At 48.7% G+C, this 23,741-nt stretch overlaps 4 protein-coding genes across 4 annotated transcripts; 3 read left to right on the top strand and 1 right to left on the bottom strand.

Annotated features, from left to right (window-relative positions):
* Nucleotides 1–3,245: 3,245 nt before the first annotated feature.
* LOC127301586 (uncharacterized) lies at nt 3,246–5,945 on the top strand. The gene is made up of 3 exons (XM_051331855.2): nt 3,246–4,286; nt 4,366–4,542; nt 4,728–5,945. The coding sequence occupies exons 1-3, from the start codon at nt 3,315–3,317 to the stop codon at nt 5,742–5,744; spliced, it is 2,166 nt and encodes a 721-aa protein (XP_051187815.1). The 5' UTR covers nt 3,246–3,314; the 3' UTR covers nt 5,745–5,945.
* A 4,655-nt stretch (nt 5,946–10,600) lies between these two features.
* LOC139831076 (uncharacterized) lies at nt 10,601–12,827 on the top strand. The gene is made up of 3 exons (XM_071820258.1): nt 10,601–11,690; nt 11,772–11,948; nt 12,114–12,827. The coding sequence occupies exons 1-3, from the start codon at nt 10,677–10,679 to the stop codon at nt 12,651–12,653; spliced, it is 1,731 nt and encodes a 576-aa protein (XP_071676359.1). The 5' UTR covers nt 10,601–10,676; the 3' UTR covers nt 12,654–12,827.
* Nucleotides 12,828–13,202: 375 nt separating this feature from the next.
* On the top strand, nt 13,203–15,804 carry LOC127301587 (2-oxoglutarate-dependent dioxygenase 11). Its single transcript, XM_051331856.2, has 4 exons — nt 13,203–14,194; nt 14,280–14,542; nt 14,938–15,265; nt 15,387–15,804. The coding sequence occupies exons 1-4, from the start codon at nt 13,874–13,876 to the stop codon at nt 15,627–15,629; spliced, it is 1,155 nt and encodes a 384-aa protein (XP_051187816.2). The 5' UTR covers nt 13,203–13,873; the 3' UTR covers nt 15,630–15,804.
* Nucleotides 15,805–18,990: 3,186 nt separating this feature from the next.
* Nucleotides 18,991–23,475, bottom strand: LOC127301590 (sugar transport protein 7). The gene is made up of 4 exons (XM_051331860.2): nt 22,987–23,475; nt 20,503–20,822; nt 19,780–20,406; nt 18,991–19,686 (listed from the first exon to the last, which is right to left on the bottom strand). Exons 1-4 carry the CDS (start codon nt 23,129–23,131, stop codon nt 19,213–19,215), a joined length of 1,566 nt encoding a protein of 521 aa, XP_051187820.1. The 5' UTR covers nt 23,132–23,475; the 3' UTR covers nt 18,991–19,212.
* Nucleotides 23,476–23,741: the final 266 nt, after the last annotated feature.

The following is a 23,741-nucleotide window of genomic DNA, read 5'->3' as shown; positions in this document are numbered from 1 at the left end:
ACATTAATCACATAACAGAATAAATAAATAGATGCTAGACTCTACACCCTCTTGTTGGATGATGAACACCACTAACTGTGTAGGATTACACGAACCCTCAATGCCGGAGTTAACAAGCTCCACAATATTCAATGTTCATATTTAAATAACCTTAGAGTGCATGACAGATCAACATAACCAAACCAAGTACTAACATAGCATGCACACTTTCACCTTCACACTACGAAAGGAGGAATAGATCACATCAATACTATCATAGCAATAGTTAACTTCATAATCTACAAGAGATCACAATCATAGCCTACGCCAAGTACTACACGATGCACACACTGTCACCATTACACCGTGCAGGAGGAATAAACTACTTTAATAACATCACTAGAGTAGCACACAGATAAATTGTGATACAAAACACATTGCAATCATAAAGAGATATAAATAAGCACTTCACTATGCCATTCATAACAGCGAATAAGTATTCTGTGAAATATAGCCTAAGAGACCCACACGGTTCACACACTATCACCTTTACACACGTGGGACAAGGAGTCTCCGGAGATCACATAAGTAAAATCCACTTGACTAGCACAATGACATCTAGATTACAAGCATCATCATATGAATCTCAATCATGTAAGGCAGCTCATGAGATATTGTATTGAAGCACATAGGAGAGAGATTAACCACATAGCTACCGGTACAGCCCTTAGCCTCGATGGAGAACTACTCCCTCCTCATGGGAGACAGCAGCGTTGATGAAGATGGCGGTGGTGTTGATGGAGAAGCCTTCCGGGGGCACTTCCCCGTCCCGGCGGCGTGCCGGAACAGAGACTCCTGTCCCCCAGATCTTGGCTTCGCGATGGCGGCGGCTCTGGAAGGTTTTCTCTGGTTTCGTCGAACGTAATAGGGTTTTCGCGACGGAGACTTTAAGTAGGCGGAAGGGCGGCGTCAGAAGGGGTCTGGGGCCACCAGACACTAGGGCGGCGCGCCCCCCTCCTGGGACGCGCCGCCACCATGTGTGGGCCCCCTGTGGCCCCTCTCTGGCGGCTCTCGGGTGTTCTGGAAGCTCCCGGGGATTCTAAGATGCTGGGCGTTGATTTCGTCCAATTCCGAGAATATTTCCTTACTAGGATTTCTGAAACCAAAAACAGCAGAAAACAAAGAATCGGCCCTTCGGCATCTCGTCAATAGGTTAGTTCCGGAAAACGCATAATAATGACATAAAGTATGCATAAAACATGTAGATATCATCAATAATGTGGCATGGAACATAAGAAATTATCGATACGTCGGAGACGTATCACCCACCGCCAAATCCTCGCCTCCGGGCGGCCGCCGACGCAATTCCGGCGATGGACGCGCCCTCCGGCACCCCTCCGACCCCTTCCTACTCCATTCCACCTACCGTCGCCGCCTCCGTCGTGGCGCCGCCGAATGCGCCAAACCCTAGCAATGCCGCCGACGCCGGGAACACCGCCGCCTGAGCCCTCTTCATCCCGCCACGCCTGACGCTGCACACAAGCGCGTGCCGCTGGCGCGTAGGTGATCGCCGACAAGGCGCGGCCGCCGGCCAAGAGGAAGGTGCCCGTGACCAAGCGCCCGTCGCCTGCGGCTGGTGCTGACAAGCCGCCGCGGAAGAAGGGGAAGGTGTTAAAAGTGGGCGGGCATGCAACACCGATTGTCAAAAGTGGGCGGTCGTGCAAGCCAACGTTGATGTGATTAACCCAAGTGGCACAAATGACGCTGATAGGATAAGCAATTCTACTACTTTGTTGATCATGTCTACGCACGGTTGTTGTTCTATATGGCTCATATATTCTCTTTTGTTTGCTTTGTAGAACTCCATGACTCAAGGCATGTTTAGAGATGTGGGAAAAAAGAACAAGAAAGGGAACAATATTCTTGGCAATCCATTTATGTTGCATCGTTGCTATGAAGTGCTAGGGAACGAACAAAAGTGGAAGACCCGTGGAAAATTGGATGCGGCAACCATGGCCGCCAATGCAACCGGCGATGCAACAATCAGCGATGATGGTGACTTAGTGAGGAAGGCAAGAAGAGAAGTTTCACTCCTCACTTGGTTACTAATGCAAGGAGGAATATGCTTGGTAGAAAGACCGCTAAAGATATGAAGGGAAAGAAGGTCGGAGATGATGATATAGCGATTGCTATGGATATGATTGCCAATATAAGATTGCAAGCAAATGAAGATAGGAAGGTGGCAAGAAATTTGGAGAAAGAGGCTATGGAGGCTATAGAGGCTCGGAGAGCCGTTTTGAAGTAGAGGCTTGCCGCCAATGAGGAGAGGAAGTTGGCATTGGCGGAGAAAAAGCTCGCCAATGAGGAGCACCAACTCCTAGTGGAGGAAGAGAGGAAGCTCTTCTTCATGGACACTTCCAACTTGTATGAAAAGCAAAAGGAGTACGTCAACCTTGCTCGTGATGAAGTGTTGGCCAAAAAAAGAATGTTGGCAACCAACATGAACACACCCACAACCGGCATGTTTGGAGGAGGAATGGGAGGCATGGCCGGCATGGAAGGACCAAGCTTTGGAGGAGTCTTCGGAAGGACCATGAAAGCACCGGTGAGCGGTGTCTATGGAGCCATGGGAGCACCACCGGGAGGATTCGTGGCCTCTATGGATCCTTCTCTTCCTCCTTCAAGCCAAGGTGTCGATGAAGATGAAGCAAAAGATGATGCTGATTTCGAAAATGCGGAAGTGTGATTCTTCTCTCTTACATCTGTGATATGCAAATTGCGTGTTGCACTTTGTGTCCATTTGAACTATAATTTTTGTGTGTGTGTTTATTGAACTATGTCATGAAATTTAAACTATGGTAGATCATTTGGTTGATGATTTTATTTGAGTATTTGATCTTGTTGAATGCATAGTAGTGTGTGAATGTTGTTTTGCACTGGCGTTGCGCGCTGTAATTTGGAGCGCCCGATGAAGGAGCATTTTTTGCGTCCACGCTCGCGCTGCAATTTAACGTCGCCGGTGAAAAAGAAATAGTGCGCAGTATAGCTGTCTACCGGATGCAGCGACGTTTACTGCGCCGAAATATGGCGCGGCTGGAGATGACACGAGCGTGCAAGGCAGGGTTGGAGGAACAAGACAAAGTCGCTAGCACTAACAGCGTACAACGCCGATCTTAATGGGCCTTTTTCTTGTTCCACGGGCCGTAGCGAAATATATGGGCCAGTCGGTTGGTCCGTCGGAACTAGGCAGACCTGGCCCAAAATAACATGCCGTGCGGCGTAGCGCAGTGAGCAAGACCAACCGGCGGCGGCGGGGTCAGCGACGACGGGAGAGCATGGCGACGGAGTTCGATTCCGGGGAGCGAGCAGCGGAGGAGGACCGCATCACGGCTCTGCCGGAGGCGCTGCAGCTGCACATCCTGGGCCTCCTCCCGTTCAAATCCGCCGTCCGCACGGGCGCGCTCTCCACCCAGTGGCGCACGCTCTGGACGCGCCGCTGGCCGGCGCCCTCCTCGCTAGACCTCCGCCTCGCCCCGCACGATTCGCCGCAGCAGCTCCTGGACTCCCTGGAGCGGCGCGGGCGGCGGCGCCTGGACCGGTTCTCCATCTCGTTCCACACCGGCCAGCTCAACGACGAGGATTTCGGCCGCTGCCTCGACTACGCCGCCGCCTGCGCCGTCGCGGACCTCGACGTCGTCCACCTCTCCAACTCCAGGTCTCCAACCTCTCCCGCTCCAGCTCCCCAACTCCAGGTCTCCAACCCCTTCCGCCTGCCGCCGGGCGGCAACCCACACCTTGCGCGCCTCTCCCTCACCGGCACCTACATCGACTACTTCCGGCACCAGGAGCACCCCTACCCTTTCCTCGAGGCCATCCACCTCCACCGCGCCACCGTCTCTGACGCCACCCTCCTCAACCTGCTCGCCGCAGCCCGTCCCCTCCTCCGCACACTCGACATACGCTACTGCAAAGACCTGACCTGGGTCAACCTCGCCATAGCCGGGCCTAACCTGAAGAACGTCGCCGTCGCGGAGTGCGAATCCCTTACCGACTTTCTCATAACCAACCCATCCAGCCTCCGCTCCTTCCGCTACAGTGGCGCCTATCTGGCCGCAAACCTAATCCCGGCCAGCTCTACCATCGACGACCTCTACATCTGCTTCGGGGGACCTGCCTGCCGCCGGCTGAGACAGCGGTGGGTAGTATACAACAAACACAATAGACCAGCAGTGCGCGGATATTGGCTTCATAAACTTATCAACCTCTCTAATCTCACCGTGCTTACCCTCTGCAGCAGTGCCTTGCGGGTTCGTTCCTTCCTGCATCTCATTACATCCCAATCCTCAATCACTCATAATAAGCTTCTTCCTTGCTTTGACATTGCAGAGAGTTTCTGCCAAGGCTCGGGCCAGGTCAACAGACGGAAATGCCGCCTCGTGCAAATTGCAGAGTTTGAAGGAGGTGCAGCTGCTCATGTTCGCAATGTACAACGAAAATTTGGATGACATTATGGCTTTCCTCATGACCTGCTGCGCCCCTCGGCTGGAGAGACTGTTTGTGCAGGTGAATGACATCTGTTAGTTAGATACTACTTTCCGTGATGACCTTTGTTGACAATTTGCCCACTGCTGAGCAAATGCAAGATGACCACCGTGAATGCATTCACTTAATTGTCATTGCATTGTATGCCTGCTCTTGCTGTTTGCCTGTGTTTTGGTTCCTCAAATGCTTACTGGACACTCTTGCAGCTTCCAACAAGGAGAGATCAATATAAGCCAGAGGAAGAACCATCGGAATCAGAGGTAGAAGCATCAGAAGATCTGTCCAACGGAGAAGAGTCTGAGGAAGATCAATCAGAGCAATATGACTCAGAGGAGGGGTCAGAGGAATATCACGCAAACGAAGACGAATCAGACGAAGATGGTTCAGAGGAAGATCACTCACAAGACTACTCAGATGAATATCACTCACAAGGCGACTCTGAGGAAAATCACTCAGAAGAAGATGACTCGGAGGAAGATCACTCACAAGAAGGCGACTTAGAGGAAAATCACTCACAAGAAGAAGAATCAGAGGAAGATCACTCAGAAGAAGATGACTCGGAGGAAGATCACTCACAAGAAGGCGACTTAGAGGAAAATCACTCACAAGAAGACGAATCAGAGGAAGAGGAGGAAGATCACTCGCAAGAAGATGAACCAGAGGAAGATCACTCACAAGAAGACCACTCAGAGGAATATCACTCACTTAGCGACTCAGAGGAATATCACTCAGAAGAAGATGACTCTGAGGAAGATCACTCACAAGAAGGCGGCTTAGAGGAAAATCACTCACAAGAAGATGAATCAGAAGAAGATCGCCCAAAGGAAAATGGGTCAGAGGAACAAGGGTTTGCGGAAGGTCAATCAAAGGAAGATGGGTCAAAGAGACATCTCTCTAATGGAGGAGAACTAGTGGATGATACACATAATGGCTGTGAAAACCTTATGTTGCTAAAGATGACGAATTTCATAGGCCATCACAATGAAATGCAGCTAGTAAGCTTTGTGTTGAAGAAGTATGCTTGTCTCAACCAATTGATGTTGTTTACTCCTGAAAGTGATCACCAAGGAAGACCCCAACAGGATCATCTGAATACATCCGATTTTCTTCAAACACAACTACTGCACCTCGAGAAGGCCTCTCTAAATGCCCAGATAATCCTCAGCGAACCTGATGTTGATGCTATCAAGCCGTTGCATTCGGAGACATTTGTCAAGGTTTAGTTATTTGTCAATGGTGAACTTTTGATCAGATAATGTTAGATAAAAAATGCTAGTAACTTTGAGGTAATATGATGTGCCAGCTAATTGGCAAGAGTCGCAGGATTATCTCATTTGGTAGTCCATGAAAGATGAAGGGTGATAGAGTATTTTGTTCAAGGATCACCGCCTTATGCTGTGTTACTTAATTAAACTATTTCAAGTTTCTTGTTTACTGTCCAGTCTAAGCATTGTTGCAATGTTGATTTTTTTTATGAGGACAAACTCCCTATTTACTAAGCAATGTTTGTGTTGTTTTTCCAAAGAACAAAATGACCGGGGTGGTTGATTGGCTTCAGTGAGGCAATTTTGTTTCTTCCTTCACACATCGGGGTAAAGCCTTGAGATCTCCAAGCCGGATAAGAAGTGTCCTCTGCTGCTGCAGGCAAGGGGAAGGGCACCGTGTGATTTGTTCTTTTCCCTCATGGATTTGGTATACTTCTCGAGGAGTTGGTCACTTGTTTGGTAAAATTGGTATCTGCTGGTTTGTAGGATGGTAAGACCATAAGAAATGATTACTTAATTCTTTTACTGGCGGTAAGGAAATAGATTGAGGTTTTTGCCGGTGGGATGCATAAACAGGTAAATAGAAAAAACTGCAGTAAATTAGCATTTTCTTCATCTCTTACTTACATGTATATTCTATAGCAGATAAGCTAAGGCACCTGTGGAATTAGAGCACTTTCTTGTTTTCCTCATATTATCTTACAAATTATTAGTAGTTTTTTGCGAGCTCTGATGGTGTTCGCTCGTAAAAATAGTGTCATTTTAGTAAACGGACCAAGAGCACCTGAAGTACGATGACCATCATGCCGAATGTATTAAAAACCTTATTCACCTTGGTGTGGTGTGTTTACTTAACTGTCATTGGAATGTTCTGTGCTGCCATTCTAGCCGTCCTTTTTTCAGTGTATCAATCTGATCACTCAGGGAGCGCATATGTTAATTTTAATCTACCTATATATCGGTAAATAGCTTCGCAAGCTTTGCTTTTCTTTGTGCTCCTCAAAACTAAAAAGTTAAAAGTACTTCTCTCGGTCTTATGTAAGTTTGGTGATTCACTTATGCATCTTCTATTATATCGATTTCATGTTTTCTTTTGGTGTTCCTCAAAACTGAAAGCAGGCACAACTAATATTTCCTGGGCACTCTTCCCCTTTGTCATAGATCTCATTTGCCCCAGCGAAGTTGAAACCAATATCTCTATTGCTCTTTGTTTTTTTTATTGGTAGAATATTAGCATGAAACTCCAAATGGGTGAACTATTTTATGTTTAATTGTGATCAGTGTTCTTTGGTACAAAAGTAAGTGATGGTTAGTTATATATTTGCTGGAACATTTATGTGGATACACTTTTGGTTAGCAGTTTGATAAATTCGAAGCCAAACAGAGCACTAGCTAACCAGGTGATATTACATATTAGTATTTTTCTAAGATATGTTTTATGAAGAGTTAGCAAACTATCTGTTATTTCTATTTTGTTTGGATTTGGTGCACTGTCGAAGGATGATAGGCCGAGGTACCCCAGAAGAATGAGAACAGGATTTCTGTAGAGTGTATCAGGTAGACAACACCATGTATAGTCTGCTTTTTAATGTCTTTCTTTTGCTTCTTGTGGTGTGATGCATTTGCGTCTTGAGTTAGCAAGTCATTCTCCAGTCTGCACATGTGATATACAAAAATAATACTAATGTTCATTCTATGCTGCTCCAAGTGTCAAGCAAGTTGACTGTTTTTTTGAGATAGTAGAGTTCTAGGGCCTACTTCCTGCTTTGCTTGTATTGATTATGTAATTATAATGGGATGGCTCATGAGTCGGCTGCGGTGACTACAAGCTAGGGTTTAGGTGATTGGAGATTTGATCGTTGTAGGGTTCCACGCCAGGGGTTTATATGAGAACCCCAGTTAGGGCTTACAAGAATTTCCTTAAGTCGGTTACAACCGCGTAGGCTTATTGGACCTTAGCGCTACTCTCTGAGGCCTCCTCTTGGCCCAGTTGCTGGCAAACCCTGACAAAAATGGTACGCGCTTCCTGGGCCAATCGACGTTGGAGATCCTATATCTGAAATTCAAAGCATCTTACATTGGACATGGAGATCCGATGGACTAGTATGTGATGTGCAATTCAACAATGGTGTTCATCGGTCGCAATGCAGTGCTTCACAATACGCCCATAGCACTCACACGCCAATTATAGGAGCAGGGAGAAACTACGGACACATCCTACATGTCTACGCGACTAACCCTGGGCACGACAGGGCTCGTTGGGGAGAAACTACGGACACATCCTACGCCTACACACTACCTATAGGAAAGTTGCTCCATGGCGACCATTTGAGGCCTTGTTTGCTCCCTGTATTTTCCTTTACAAGAATTTTTTTTTATCTTGGATCTTGAAGAAAAAAAAGTTTATTTACCAAGCCGATTTTGGATGGGATGATTCAAAGATATCCCCACAAGGCCATAAACCCTCTTATTTGTGTGTAGATTAAAATTACTTCACTGTACTAACGAGTAACGAAGTAGAATGGAAGAGTATAGTTGGGGATTGTGTGAAAGGAAGTGTTTTATAATATCCATTTGAATCCCTAATCTCATCGAGGATAAAATCACACCCTAGCAAAACAAGTCTTGAAGCATGTGACTGATGCTTTGACCTAGGAGCTCATATCCATGTGAACTATACTCTATAATGTCATACTAGAACTTGGAAACACGAACTCAAATTTCTCTTTCGCGGTAGGGAAACATTCGGGCTCGTGCCGGTCATCCTCGCTCGCATGCTATTTCCTCCTCTAGCTCTCTCGTATGCTCATGTCTCTCCATCCCATCACACATGTTGTTGGGCTTACCTCCCCACACGCGACCAGTCCTGCTCCTGCGTCTCCCCGGCGTGCCTTTACTGGGAGACGCACCTCTCCACGCGTGGCCGAGTTTTTCCTCTGTCACGTTGCTGCATGCCCATGCTAAAACATGAAATATGTGTACCCTTGGACTTGGGTAAGTTGGCATAGGGGATTGGATGGATGCACCGTTGCCAATCCGGTTAGGGCGGTGCTCCGGCATAAGGTTAGGTTTTTGCGATATTTTTTATACTGCATATATGCGTCCAAATTGCTACAAAATTTACGTTTGCTACAAGTATATTTTTATCGGATTATGAGTGTTTGCTACAAGTGTATTTTTCTCAGTTTTTCAATGTTGCATACATGTGTTACAAATTCTACATGCTCATTTTTTTCCTTGTTGGGAACACATAAGTTAGGTGTTGCGATGATCTTGGGCGTTGGTCGAAATATTATGTCAATGCTTCAAATGTTTGTGTGAGATGTTGCATACCTTAACCTCACATGCTACTAAAGGTTTTTGACATTTTCTCGTTGATTTCAACGGGCTTGCTGGTTTTGATTTGGCCAATTGGGGTTTATCACATACCAATTTATTTTTGCTACATTGATTTTTCAAATGTTGTGATGTTTTTTTAAATCATTTTGGCACCCGCATTGAAAAATACTGCAAGGATGTTGCAATAACATATTTTTTTGCTACCCGAGTCGGGGTTGCGTTGCGATGGATGGATAGTCTAGATCTTACCTTTTAAGTCACCTGGAACGGTCGAGGGCCGGTTGATATTCCACCAGACCGGTCTCCCAATAGCTAGTGTCGTCCTTTGCAAAAATAAATGGCATACGATAAATTACAAGTTAATAAGAGCAAGTACAATAAGGAAGCGTTTAATCAAATCCATTCGAAACCCCAATCTTATTTGGGGTAAAATCACACCCTAGTAAAAAAGTCTTGAACATGTAACTGATGCTATGACCTAGGATCCCACATCCATGTGAACTACTCCCTCCATCCCAGGGCAAAGGGCGTATATTTTGTAGCGCGGTTATTAAGGAAGGATTAGAGAGAGAAGAAAGAATCGCTACTTGCCCCTTTTACCCCTGCATGCACTGTAGTAATTGGAGTAAATGCTGGGTCTCTTCCTTTTTTTCCCTGCGCATGTCTCCTCTCCCGTTTCTCCATGCATGCACAACACTAATCTGGGCCATAATTTAAAGGAAGATGAGAGCCAGATGGGGGAGAGGATGTGCAGATCGAGACGTCGGCCGATTAATTTATGTTGAAGACGAACAGCACAACCACCACTCGCCTGGTTTCGAGGACGAGGGGATACGTAAGTGGAGGGTAGAATCGGGAGGATTAGGAAGCCCAACAGGCCACGCCTTAAGCCTTGATGAAATTTCGAAAAAATTTATACGCCCTTTGCCCTGGGACGGAGGGAGTATATACTACGGAGTATATAATGTCATACGGGAAGTTTGGACGGCCGCCCTTGCTTGCAAGCTATATCCTTCCATTGCTATCTCGTCTTCTCGTCTTTGCCCTTCCCATCAAACGTGTCAGGTGCCTAGAACTTTCCTCCACATGCCTTCGCCGATAGGTCCACCTCCCCATTTGCGATCGTTGCTGCTCCTGCACCTTTTTCCCGCTCGCCTCTCCTGACATACATACCTCCCCATCGACCTCACGTGTGGCCGAGTTTTTTCCTTTGTTACCGAGCTACCTACCCATGTTTTCGGTGGGAAACGTGAAACATGTACGGTTGCATATGGGATGGGATGGTTGCACGGTTGCCCAATCCGGCGAGGACGGTGCTCCACCACAAGGTTAGGTTTTCGCGAGATTTTTTTGATGCTGGATACATGCACTCAAATTGCTACAAACTGTTGTGCGTTTTATTTACGTTATTATGGGCCTATTGCTCGGTCAGATAGACCTCAGAAGGGTGTAAAGCCGGCCCAATTTTTTCTGCCCCCAAAAATCCCCGCGGCACATGAAGAAAAGCTACCGGCGGCCTGCTGGTGAAACTGGCGAGGGCAACAGGAGAGAATGGCGGCGGCGGCCGATTCCGGTGGTGGTTCGAAGCGGCGGCGGATGGACGATGCAGCGGAACAAGGAATCGGCGACAGGGAGGCCGCGACGGCGGAGGAGGACCGCATCTCGGCGCTGCCGGAGGCGCTGCGGCTGCACATCCTCGGCCTCCTCCCGTACAAATCCGCCGTCCGCACGGGCGCGCTCTCCGCCCAGTGGCGCGCGCTCTGGACGCACCGCTGGCCGGCGCCCTCCTCGCTAGACCTCCGGCTCGACACCCTCACCGCCGCGCCGCCGATCCTCGAGTCCCTGGAACGGCTCGGCCACCGGCGCTTCGACCGGTTCTCCCTCTCCTTTCAGATCCGCAACGGGGAGCTCAAGCCCGACGGCGTCCAGCGCATCCTGGACTACGCCGCCGCCTGCTCCGTCGCCGACCTCAACGTCGACAACGCCCACGCTGCCTTCGCCTTCCTTTTCAAGCTCCGCCTGCCGCGCGGTGACCCCTACCTCACGCGCCTCGCCCTCGCCGGCATTCGCGTCGGCCTCTCCAAGCCCTTCTCCGCTCAATCCCACACCTTCTCCGCCCTGGAGGCCATTTCTCTCCACGGCGTCAAGCTCTCCGACTACACCGTCGAAAACCTGGTGGCCGCGTCCCCTCTCCTCCACACCCTCGAGCTGTGCTACTGCGAGGGCCTCCGGTTCGTCAGCGTCGCGGCCGCCGGATCGCAGCTCAGGAGCCTCACCGTCGCGGAGTGCGAATGGGTGAGGGACGTTTCCACCATGGAGGCGTCCACCCTTCGCTCCTTCCGCTACAGCGGCTGCTACATCCGCGCCCTGACAATCCCGGCTACCTGCCCGCTCGCCGACCTGTACATATGCTTTGGTGGATCTGCTGGTCACTCCCGGGAGGACAGGCCGGGCACCCCACTCTTCTGCTTTGGCTGGCCTCCTGAGGTGCCAAGGAACTGGCTTCAGGCACTCACCAACCTCTCCGAGCTCACCGTGCTCACCCTCTGCAGCAGCGCCCTGCGGGTTCGTTGCTTACTGCATTTCACCATGCCATCATTCAAATTGCGTTGCTCAGTTACTCATAGCCTTAATTCTTCTTTGCAGCGAGTGTCCGCCAAGGCTCGAGAAAGATCATTGGCCGGAAGTGCCGCTCCGTGCAAATTGCAGAATCTGAGAGAGCTGCAGCTGCTCATGTTTGCGATGTACGACAGCAGCCTGGAGGACATCTATGCTTTCCTCGTCGCCTGCTGCCCCTCTCTATTAGAGAGGCTGTTTGTGGAGGTGAAGATACCCCAGTGCAAGATGACCTTGATTGATTGATCTCTGCTTCTAAACAGATTGCACTATGACCATTAGATGCTTTCATATTATGATACTCATAGTTTATATGTTTTTCTCTTCTTGCATGCTTTAGTTCTTCCTAATGCTTACTGTGCTCTATTGCAGCTTCCAACAAATACCCACTATTATCGGCCAGACTTAGAACCATCAGAATCAGAGGATGAGCTACTAGAGCCAGTTGAGGAGCTGCCAGTGAAAGAACCACCCGAGGAAGATGGGCCAGAGGAAGAGTCATCAGAAGAGGAAGAGGAGCCGCTAGAGGAAGAGGCATCGGAGGAAATGGAATCAGAGGAAGACTGGTCAGATGAAGAGCTATCTGATGGGGGGCAATCAGAGGAAGAGCCAGTGAAGGGTTTCCTTGAGAACCTTAAGTTGCTCAAGATGATGAATTTCAAGGGGAGCGACAATGAGATGATACTAGCAAGGCTTGTGTTGAGAAACTCTACTAGTCTCAACCAATTGCTACTATTTGCATCGAGGAGTGATCGACCAGAATGGCTCCGGGAAAAGCATGTGGACACATCCGGTATTCTTGAAAAAATATTGCCTCTCAAAAAGGCCTGGCCAAATGCCCAGATAATTCTGGGTGAGTCTGATGGTGATGCAGTCCAGCCATTGCATAGGAAAGTCTATGCCCGCGTCTAGTTTATTTTTCAATAGCGGAGTTTTATCAGATAATTTGGTATCGCAAAGGCTAGCAACTGCTGGGTAAGATATGCATGGTGTATGTTCTTTATTCCGTGTAGGATTATGGATAAAACTATTGTATCCCTGTGCTCTACACCTTAAGTTTATCTGAAATACCACATTTTACTCTCAGTCTCTATATTAACGTTGTCGCCTTGCTGTTGTTTTCTAAACTGGCACAATTCAGGGCAACAGCTGAACAAGAAAATCTTGCAAATACTTCAGAATGCAGGGACTTGCTATGCCCTATCGTTTGCCCTCTTCGATCTTTGTGCAGTTATCTGTTAGAACAGCAGTATTGTTGCAGTGTTACATTTTTCCTTGTGAATTACTCCCTCTGTTTCATTATTCTTGTCGCTGATTTTGGATACCATTTACCCTATTTCTTGCTGATATTAATGGTTCGCCCTTTTAGGCTTATAAAGATTGAATGATTCTTGTACTGAATTCATATGTTAACCTGAACATAAATTGCATTGTGCCTGGAAATTATATCCAAGTGTAGCCAGTTGAGACCAAAGTATGAATAAATCATTCTTTCTCAAATCTGACCTGTCAGTCAGTTCTTTGAATCTGAACACTGGTCCACTTTTCGGGCATATTTTCCCTGTCAGTTCAGCTCAGCCTGGCCAGAGGTCATTGGTGTTGTTTTTGTAGCAGGATAGCAGTGGACTGGAGGAGCTAACAGCTTAGGCATGTTTGCGGTGCACACACGAACACACGGAGCAGGTACAGAGTCCAAAGATCGCCATGGAGAGCGCGGGAGACAAAGACGGTGAGGAGCTCGCCAACATCGGCGCGCCCGACATGCCAACCCGGTCGTCAGGGTGCCTCAACGGCTCGGCCAACCAGCCGCGAAGCTAGGACAGGGCGGCAGGCCTCTTTCCTGGCAAAACTGGCATTGTGAGTTGTGACATGCACCCTATACCTGAAATGTCGGTGTTCATACATAAGATAGCGTTCGTGTGAATGATCTCCTCCAGCCAGCTCACCTAAGCACGACATGATGGGCGAGTGACTGACGAAGAAAAGTCACGTGCATTTCGTCATGCATGATGTAAGAGTGAAGGAAATAAACCATATAGTATTTGAGATTTACTAACAAACCGACTAAGAACGAAGGAAATAAGCCATATAGTATTTGAGATTTGCTGACCAACCGACTAAGAACCAAGGAAATGAAGGCACACTCGAGACTATACATAACGGGACCCTATCTTCAATTTCAAGTACTCCAAGAACAGAGTAACCACACACACACATACAAGAACAGAATGGCTGCGTCTAGCGCGACGGTGACAAAGACGGTGCAAGAGCTGGCGGCGGCCGTCGAGGAGCCGCCGAGCCGGTACGTGCGGCCGGAGCAAGACCGTCAACACGGCCTGCTGACTGCCGACGAGATGCCAGAGCCCATCCCTCTCGTCGATCTTAGCCGTCTGACGGACGCAGACGAGGCCGACAAGCTCCGGGCAGCTCTGCAGACCTGGGGCCTCTTTCTGGTCAGTCTCTCTCTTGCGCACACCTTATTTAGTTTCTACAGTTATTATTCAACTTTTGCTGAAACTGTTTTGTTTGATTATCTAGGCCACGAACCATGGAATCGAAGACTCTCTCATGGACGCCATGATGAGCGCGTCGAGGGAGTTCTTTCGACAGCCGATAGAAGAAAAGAAGAAATGCAGCAACCAGGTGGATGCTAGCAAGCCCTTCGAGGTGGAAGGGTATGGAAATGACAAGATAGGAAGCCAGGATCAGATCCTGGACTGGAACGATCGGTTGCATCTGAGAGTGGAGCCAGAGGATGACAGGAATTTTGCTAAATGGCCTACTCACCCGGAATCTTTCAGGTTACCTACTCCCTTGCCTTGATAATTTTAGCTTTTTTTATACACCTGGTAGTATTAGCTTACATGCAAAGTAAGATACCGTAAAATTTCAGAAAAATATCCATGGAAAGAACATTAAAAACTATACTAAGAGTAAGCTCTGATCTAGTCAATGGTTTCGATTTGCCGGTGGACCCATGTTATCATATAATGAAGTTAGGCTAACATTCAAGTGTTTTCAACACAACCTGTCTTTATGAATGCAGACTTTTGTATACTTTATGATGCTTTTTGCGGGATGTTGTTTTGTGAAATTTGTTGATGAATTGTTTTTTCTATAAGATATGTGGATTGAATAAAAAATCAAAATCTCTGATTTGAGTATTTGACTAAACTATTCTATAATCTTTGTACAGGGATGTACTACATGAGTACGCGCTAAAAACTAAGAGAGTAAGAGACCTTATATTGCGATCAATAGCAAAGCTCGTGGGGATTGATGAGGATTACTTCGTCAACCAAATATCAGACAAGGCTTCCGGATTTGCTAGATTCAACTACTACCCTCCATGCCCCAGGCCCGACCTTGTTTTGGGCCTCAAGCCTCACTCTGATGGTGGTCTCGTTACCATCCTTTTTGTCGACCAAGATGTCGGTGGCTTGCAAGTTCAGAGAGATGGAAAATGGTACAATGTTCCAGCCAAGCCTTACACATTGGTGATTAACTTGGCAGACTGCATGGAGGTAGGTGCCTACAAAATACAAGCTAAGCTTTCTCTCTTGCATAATCTACGATGATCAAAAAGTACATCATATTTCCTGAATCCTAATGCTCTGCTAACTTCTATGTGAAATTTTGATGCAGATAATGAACAATGGAATCTTTAGGAGCCCAGTTCATAGAGTGGTAACGAATGCCGAGAAGGAGAGGCTTTCACTGGCCGTGTTTTATGCCGTGGATAAAGAAACTATGCTCGAGCCAGCACCTGGTTTGCTAGATGAGAAGCGACCATCAAGATATAGAAAACTAAAGGCCAATGATTTCGTGCTTGGGCTATTTGAGCATTTTTCTCGGGGGACAAGATTCATCGAGACCCTGAAAATATAGGTTCAACGTTTTTTTCAGTTGTAGCAGTGATTATCTATGGAGAATAAAGCGATGGTTACCTTCTCTGAGTGGGGATTTTATCTATCATCCTCTTTGTACAAGTCTCCAAATCTTATAAGTGTCTTACTTCATCAACTCTTGTCTTATGTAATTCCAAACCAGCTATTGTTTTTTTCGTGTTGTCCTTTTCTCAGTAATGGTATTGTATTGTCTGGCATAGAGTAACTACTGAGAAAATTTTGATTCTGTAGCCCTAGGCAACGAAACACGAATTACAACACAGTTAGTGTTTCATTAGAAGTGCATAATTGTTTCTCGATTTTATACGAGGAAAATGAAGTTCTAAATATCCCACTATAAATCCAAGATTACGCCAAAGGACGACATCACTTAATTTCCATATTACACACACGAGCGGTAGGCTATTCCCTACAAGAGATGGTGACATCCCAATTTTTACCGCAATATTGCCCATTACATGCCTTCAGGCAATTCTTCCACCTCAAATGCATAAAATCTACACTCCCTAGCATGTCCAACCCAATCTACCTCTCTTCTCATTCATCACCATCATTCTTTCTGTATCTTCTACATTTGCAAATCAAAAATAGTAGTGACCAAACACCCGGATCATCACCTTGGAAACATCCGAACGGCTTAAATGGTTGTATCTTCGCCAATGCAAAGATACTCATCGGTATATTCCGCGGGGATGCTATAGCTGGCCGAGGTTTTTTGAATAAGGGCTAATAAACCTCATGGCGCGACAATGTGGCGAGTAAAATATCGAGAATTCCTCTCCCTGGCTTTGACTATCTCGACGAACAAATTATGGCACTTCCGGTACCTTCTACGAAAAAGATGCGGCGGGTATGCCAGCACCTCAGCGAAGTTGTCTTGCATGAGTGTGGTGTGCCCGAACGCTCAGTTCCGTGGGATGCAAATGTGGCCAGCCATGGAGGTTGGCTCTATCTTTGAGCTCCTTCGATAATGATCATGTGCTCGTTGTTGTCGTCGTTGAGCAATTCGTCTAGGTCCGAGTCGTCCAATGACGACGAGTCCTGGAAAAGAAACTCGTAGCTCAACGAGGGAGACATCCACAACAATCCTATGTCAACATCGAATCAAGTGCAATATACCTTACTCGAAGAACATGCCGAACCGATTCTTACCGCGGCACGGTTGATTCGGGCGGCGAAAGGAGGAGCACCGTTGAGTTCGAATCCGACGGCCTAGGCCGAGAGCGGGGCCGAATGGGACCTTCGCGGGTTATGGTGCATCCATGGCGACCGCCGCATTAGAGTCCTCCGCCGCGGAAGAAAACATGGTCCGTCCGTAAGATTTGACCTACTACTGATGCGGCGGGGCACGGGGCACCCGTAGGTGACATGGCGTGGTTGATGCGGCCTAGAAATATAGCGGGAGGTGGTGACGGTGCGGCGGAGAGGATGTGCGGGAAAAAAGGTGTATGAGATGGGAATGAAATTTCAGCGCGCCGACTTCCATGCGCGAACAAATTAAGGTTGAGCCCGCGCAACCCGCGAATACCCATACCCAGTTCGGACGGGGGCTTTTCAGGGCGGCAACTTGGATAGGATCTGTCTTTGTATAGGATCTATGAAATCAATTTTTTTGAATAGACAAAACATGTTTAAAAATTCTAGAAAAAGTTCACAACAAACATCTGTCTTATATAGGCAACCCCTAAAAATTGCAGCTTCAAATTCGACCTATACTTAGAGAACAAAAAAGACAAAACTTAGATGTGAATAGTGTAAAATCCTGTTTACCTAAATCTGGCACTATTCATAGTAGAGTTTATCTTTTTTGTTTCTCTGCATGTAGATGGATTTTTAAGCTGATTTTTTTTGGAGTTGTAGATGCAACTCATAGGTATGTTCTATACAAGTTTCAGATTTTTTTGCAGCTTATACATATGAATTTTATAAACTGATCCTATGATCTCATCTAATGAAGCGATCCTATACAAGTCTTCCCCGGCTTTTCAGACCACTGTCAAAGAATCCAGTTACGTCCTTGTACGGAAATTGATCAACGGATGAAATCGAACCCAAAAAAATTCAATAAAAAGAATATATTAATATCAAAATCGAACGAAAACTTAAAAAATGCGGTTATTATTAGTTTATCGGATGTGCTAAAAGGCTCTAAGCTGCCTAGCTCGTTCTCCAAGTCCAACTCGGAGATGAATCCGGGCTGGTGTCTCAGTTACCCTGGCGCGCGCCTATATACATACACGAGCTGCGCTCCACGTCCACTCCAGCAACGATCTAACCTGCCCTCTCCCGCGCGCGCGCCACCGGGCAAAGCACGACCGGCAGATCGAGAGTATATGGTACTGATGGCAGCGCTGACCCACCGCTCCACGGACTGCCTCGGCGGCCGGCTCCACCGCGACGCCATTCAAAGGTGCCCGTCCCGCGGCATCGGTGCCGCGCGTGCCACCGCCACGTCCGACAACAAGCACGCGCGGCCGCCGCCGGCCCAGGGGAGGCGGCGTGGGCGGAAGCCTCGCCACGCCGCCGCGACGGTGCAGCAGCCGCAGAAGCTCACCATGGAGGGCGTCGTGATCCTGAAGCGCGGCGAGCAGGCCGTGCTCAAGTCGGAGAATCCAGCCGTGGCGACTCCCGTTGCGCGGACACAGAACACCGAGACCGTGGCAGCTAGTACATGCCAACACGGTGCGCAGGCGCTGTCCGAGTCTGCATCGGCTGCGGATCAGTGTGGAGAGCCGTCAGAGAAGGCGGAGACCGATGGCCGGTGCCATGCGCCGGCGACGAAGATTGAGGCTGAAACCGTGAAGGCCGAGAAGGGGTCGCCGACAAAGACAGAGACCGAAGCTGCGGCGGCCGCGGACCGGTACAGTGTGCAGGCGAGAAAGACTGAGGCTGCGGCGGCCGCGGACCTGTGCAATGCGCCGGTGAAGAAGGCCGAGGTTGTGGCGGCCGCGAAGCGAATCAGCCCCAAGGCAAGGAAAGCAGGTTTTCGCGCGCGGACCGTCTATGCGGGGGCATCATACGTGATTTCGCCGGATCCCGGCGAGCTGCCAATTCCCCTCGCCTTTCTCAGGCCCCGCGCGTGGCACATGACTGCATGCGCGTAATGGACGCGGCGGCGGCGGCGCCAGACGTAACCCAGATCACCGGGAGTCGGGAGAGACGAGACTGCAGTAGTACTCCTGCAGTCCTACTGTAGTGTTCCTGCTGTTCTTTGAATAACAGGTGTTCCTGATGTACACACACGCTGTAGAATGCAGATTGTCCCCGAAGTATTATTTTTCTGGATTTCTCTCTACTCGATTCAAGAAGCCATGTTAATAAATGATACTACAAAAAGATGATACCTGAAGAAGTGGAGATGTTGTCTTCCATTTTTTTCTCTATCACTGAACTCACTATACACTCACAACAAGCACACTACGAACTGCTAGTACAAGTTATAACATAAACATAAACTGCATTACTGCGTATAAAAACTAAAAAGGCATTCCTCCTCCAATCTTCTCCACCTGCATGTTAACTGTTTCTTACATCTAATGAACAATGCACATTACATACGATTTTCAGTTGTGATTCTTGTTCTCTGCTGGCTCACCGTCTCCTGCTCCCCACCCGTCCTCAAGCGGCATGTCTGGCATCACCTTCTTCCAGAACCAGTGCTTCCTCCACAGCAGCACCATCTCCTCGATGGGCACTCCCTTGGTCTCCGGCAGGAAGACGTACACGAACACCGTCATGACCGTGATCCACCCCGCGAAGAAGAGGAAGATGCCGAACTTGAAGGCGCAGAGAAGCGACAGGAACGCCTGCGCGATGATGAAGGTGAAGAACAGGTTGACCGCCACCGTGATGCTCTGCCCCGCCGACCGCGTCTCCAGCGGGAAGATCTCGCTCGGCACCGTCCACCCAAGAGGACCCCACGACCACCCGAACGCCATCACAAACAGGCAGATCACCAGCACCACCGCGATCGAGTAGCTCCGCGACAGCTGCTTGTCCGTCCCGAACTTCACTCCCAGTATCACCGCCACGATCACCTGCACCAAAAAATGTAATGGTGTGAGATGCCCATTCTGAACTTGTGATGAGCAGTAGTAATAATAGATGCTGTGATGGTCTCTCAGTTCAACCTGGCACACGATCATCTGGATGCCGCCGCTGATGAGGAGCTTCCTCCGGCCGAGGCGGTCGACGGTGCCGATGGAGATGAGCGTGGAGAGGCAGAGCACGGCGCCGGTGATCACGGAGGAGTAGAGCGACGCGTCGGCGCCGAAGCCCATGGTCTGGAACAGCACGGGCGCGTAGAACAGGATCGAGTTGATGCCCGTCAGGATCTGGAACGCCGGCATGCACACGGCCATCACCAGCTGCGGCCGGTTGCGGCGCTCCAGGATGTTCCGGAACGGGTTCTCGATGGTGTTGGCCAGCTCGCTAGCCTCCGTCATGTCCGTGAACTCGGCGTCCACGTCGGCCGTGCCGCGGATGCGCTCCAGCACGCGCCGCCCCTCCTCGGACCGCCCGCGCTCGATGAGGCTGTTGGGCGTCTCCGGTAGCATCAGCCCGCCCACGGTCATCAGCAGCGCCGGCGCCGCCGCGAGGCCCAGCGAGAGGCGCCACCCCCAGGGGTTGATATTCTGCGTCCCGTAGTTGATCATGTTCGCAGTGAAGATGCCGAGCGTCGTCGCGAGCTGGAACATCATGTTCAGCGCGCCCCGCAGGTGCGCCGGCGCCATCTCCGACAGGTACAGCGGCACGCCCTGCATCACCACCACCACCAGCATGTAACTTGTAAGGGCCAATACAAGCACAAGCACTTTCGGTGTACGTGACAAACATAGTAACAGTCAACACACCTGATTGCCGAAGCCGATGCCGACGCCGAGCATGATTCTCCCGAGGATGAGCATCGCGAGGTTCACGGCCGCCACGTTGAGGATCGCGCCGATGAGGAAGCTGATGCCGCCGCAGACAATGCTGGCGCGCCGGCCGTAGTTCCTCGTCACCGGCGAGGCGAAGAGGGAGGAAACGAGGCCGGCCAGGTACAGAGAGGAGGTGAATGCCGATAGGCCCTGGTTGTCGTACTTGCAGTAGTTGTTCTGGTGGCCGGAGTTCTTCCGCCGGAACACCACCGGGAAGAACTTCTCGAGGAATGGATCCATGGAGGTCACTCCTCCTGCAATGTTTGGTACAGTCAGCCATGATTACTAACACAATGAATTTTCAGCTAGTCCTGTACTCCTGAAGGCAATGAAACCTGATGTTCAAAACTAGTAGTACTAGACTACTAGTAGAACTGACGCCTGAGAGGGTAACTTCTCCATAAGCCCCAGGGATGGCAAATCATGTCAAAAACAATGCTGAGCAAAGTTTCAGGTTAGCCTACTACATCTTCCAATGTGTGACATTATCGAGCATTGTTGATGAAATTGAAACGTTTTCTGGGTTCAGCAAAACCTCTCACAGTTGTACTTCTGCATTTCATAAGCTTAGAAAACAAATAGTTTGATAACTGTTCAACTTTCTTTTTAGCAAGAAAAAGTCTGTGTTTGTCAGAAGTTTAGTTTTGATGTCTAAACTTGAAAAACAAATAAATTTGATTCTTAACTTGTAATAAAAAAAACAGTTGTGCGCATTTCATGCGGAGACAAGGGCATGCCCCTCTTTTTGAAACGAAAAATTGATCTTTCAGCGTAGCCAAAGTGGTGTGGCAGATGACCTTGTGGTAAATTCTCACATTTTCCAGCCTATAGATCAGATGATGGTTTACAGAAAAAGATAGTCCGAGAAAGGTTGGATATTTTGCCAAACAAGAAACATTGACTCAAAAATCTATTTCACGTTGAACAGTTGATTAAAAAGGTATTATATTTCACGTGCTTACAATTTGTGAATTATTTTCTTGATTTCTTAGTATTTCTTGAATGGTTGTGTTTTTCTATTCTCCTACCCGGCTCACCAATTGATCAAATTTGAAGTGAGTTCAAGGTTTTACACTCAAAATTTTCTATGACCCCAATGTGTCCCTTATTATTCTAGAAAATTTGAGCAAATTTTGCTAGTTATTTAGATGTTTCGATTGTCTGTCATGGCCAAACTTAAAGTAAAAAAAATCAAGGTTTTAGAAAAGCCTAGGAAATTCTAATAATTTAGTCCATGCCCGATCCGTAATTTGGGAATATTTTAGCTCAGTTTGGACAACCATTTTAGGAGTTTGGACTATATTTCCACAGTTTAGCCAAATCTGAAGTGAAAATTCAAAAGGTTTCGCAAAACAAGGAATGTAGTATATCAGTCACTGAGGCATCTCAAGACTAAGACTAGCTCGAGCCAATGTTCTCAGGCACTAACATGTGGGTCCATGCAGGCGTGTTTTCATTCTCTTTTCATATATTTTTACTCTACAGGCTTACGGTCTTACGACTCAAGTCAATTTTGTATTCATATTTGTAAATTATGAGTTCAAAACCCAACGCGGACCATTGCCAACCATTTGTTTGTTTGATGGATGGTGGGATGGCAACTCCAGCTGTCCGCGTCGCCATTTGGCAAGTTGCCACTGGATCGCGCCACAACAGGCTTCTCAAAAATAGCATTTTTATTCTCAAGTCAACAGTTCATACGATGCACCAAATCTTTTCCATGACGATATTCTCCATTGATTACAGGAAAGACCGGGCGGAAACGGACAGCTGCACCGTGATATCACCCTGAAGTCTCTGGACTGGGAAGAAGATAGATAGGGGGGTGTGCCGAACACGACGCTGAAGATTGCCGCAATCTGTCGCGTGTCATCTTCTCCGCTGCACGAACGGCTCGATTATTACTACTCGAGACCAATTCCTACACTTCTTCCCTGCACGCAGAGATCACATCGACGCGTCCACCCATGGACGGAGATGACGAGCTGAACGGGAATCAATCAATCATTGGCCTCGTCACAGGTAAGAAAAAAAAAATGGTGGGCGTGTTCTTTTGATGAAGCTCAATACTGGATCCTACTGCTTGCTTTTGAGGAAGCTCTGTTCACTTCCAAGTCCATGGGTGATGGCGAAGTGTGGTGGGAGGCAGACAGGTCGCGATCAGGTAGCGACGTAGGCGAGGGACCAACGACACACCGCCGGCACTAGCTCCAAATCCTGCCCGCCGGACTTGGAGGGGCCACCGCTAGAACCTAGAAACGTGCATGTGACATGTTCTGATGTTCATCATCGAGGAGAGCAGGCTCTTCCGATGGTCCATGGCTCTGAACTGAAGCAGCCACCACGCACACACACAGGGGCAAGCAGAAGCAGGCAAGCGCACGCCAGAACACGGAGGAGCGGAGAGAAAGAGGTTACCGGAGATCCCGATGTCGTAGCCGAAGATGGAGCCCCCGACGGCGGCGACGAGGCAGGCCATGGCGACGGCCCACGTCATGCGCCCCTTGTACTCCGCCGCCCGCTCCTTCTTCACGCCCAGCGCCGACACGCCGCCGCCCGCCATCGAGCTCTCCTTGGATTGCTTCCCCCTCCCACTCCTCTCCTCTCCTCTCCTCCACTATGCAGCAACTCAGGCAAGATCGAAGTGGAGGCGGGGAGGGGAGAAGACCTCACCACGGAGAAGCAATGCTCCAACCAACTACAATTCTACGGCTATATATGTCCCGTTGTCTTGACTTCCTTCCCTGTCCTGTCCTGGGTGTGAAGTGAGCGTACGGTGTAGGCTCTACAATTAAGAGAGGCAACTGAGTAGCTGGAGATTGCCTGAATAATAAGCCCGGAGAGCCTGTGTCTGTGCTTATGCTTGTTCATTGAAGACGATAAGCACCCCTGGCGCCCTCGGCTGTCGATAGTTGACCCATATCCTGCGGATTGGGGCTGCCAACGTAAGGTAACTCGATCCGCGAGCGACGTGGATAGATATATGCACGTGGCTGTGTGTAAGAGCATCTCCACTCGTCTCCCCACAGAGCCCCCCACGGCCACTTTTTTCCATCCGGACGGCGAAAAACGGCCCAGTCACGCCCCCGGTTCCTCGTTTTGGTCCGGATTTGAGCCTATTTTCGTCCGGACTCCCCATGCCATCCTCGGTTTCCCGGGGGTCTCCCGGGGAC

Source organism: Lolium perenne, chromosome 5 (assembly GCF_019359855.2).
Source record: "Lolium perenne isolate Kyuss_39 chromosome 5, Kyuss_2.0, whole genome shotgun sequence".
Taxonomy (NCBI): Eukaryota; Viridiplantae; Streptophyta; class Magnoliopsida; order Poales; family Poaceae; genus Lolium; species Lolium perenne.
The sequence above is the reverse complement of the archived record's forward strand: the minus strand, read 5'-3'. Positions and strand labels throughout refer to the sequence as shown.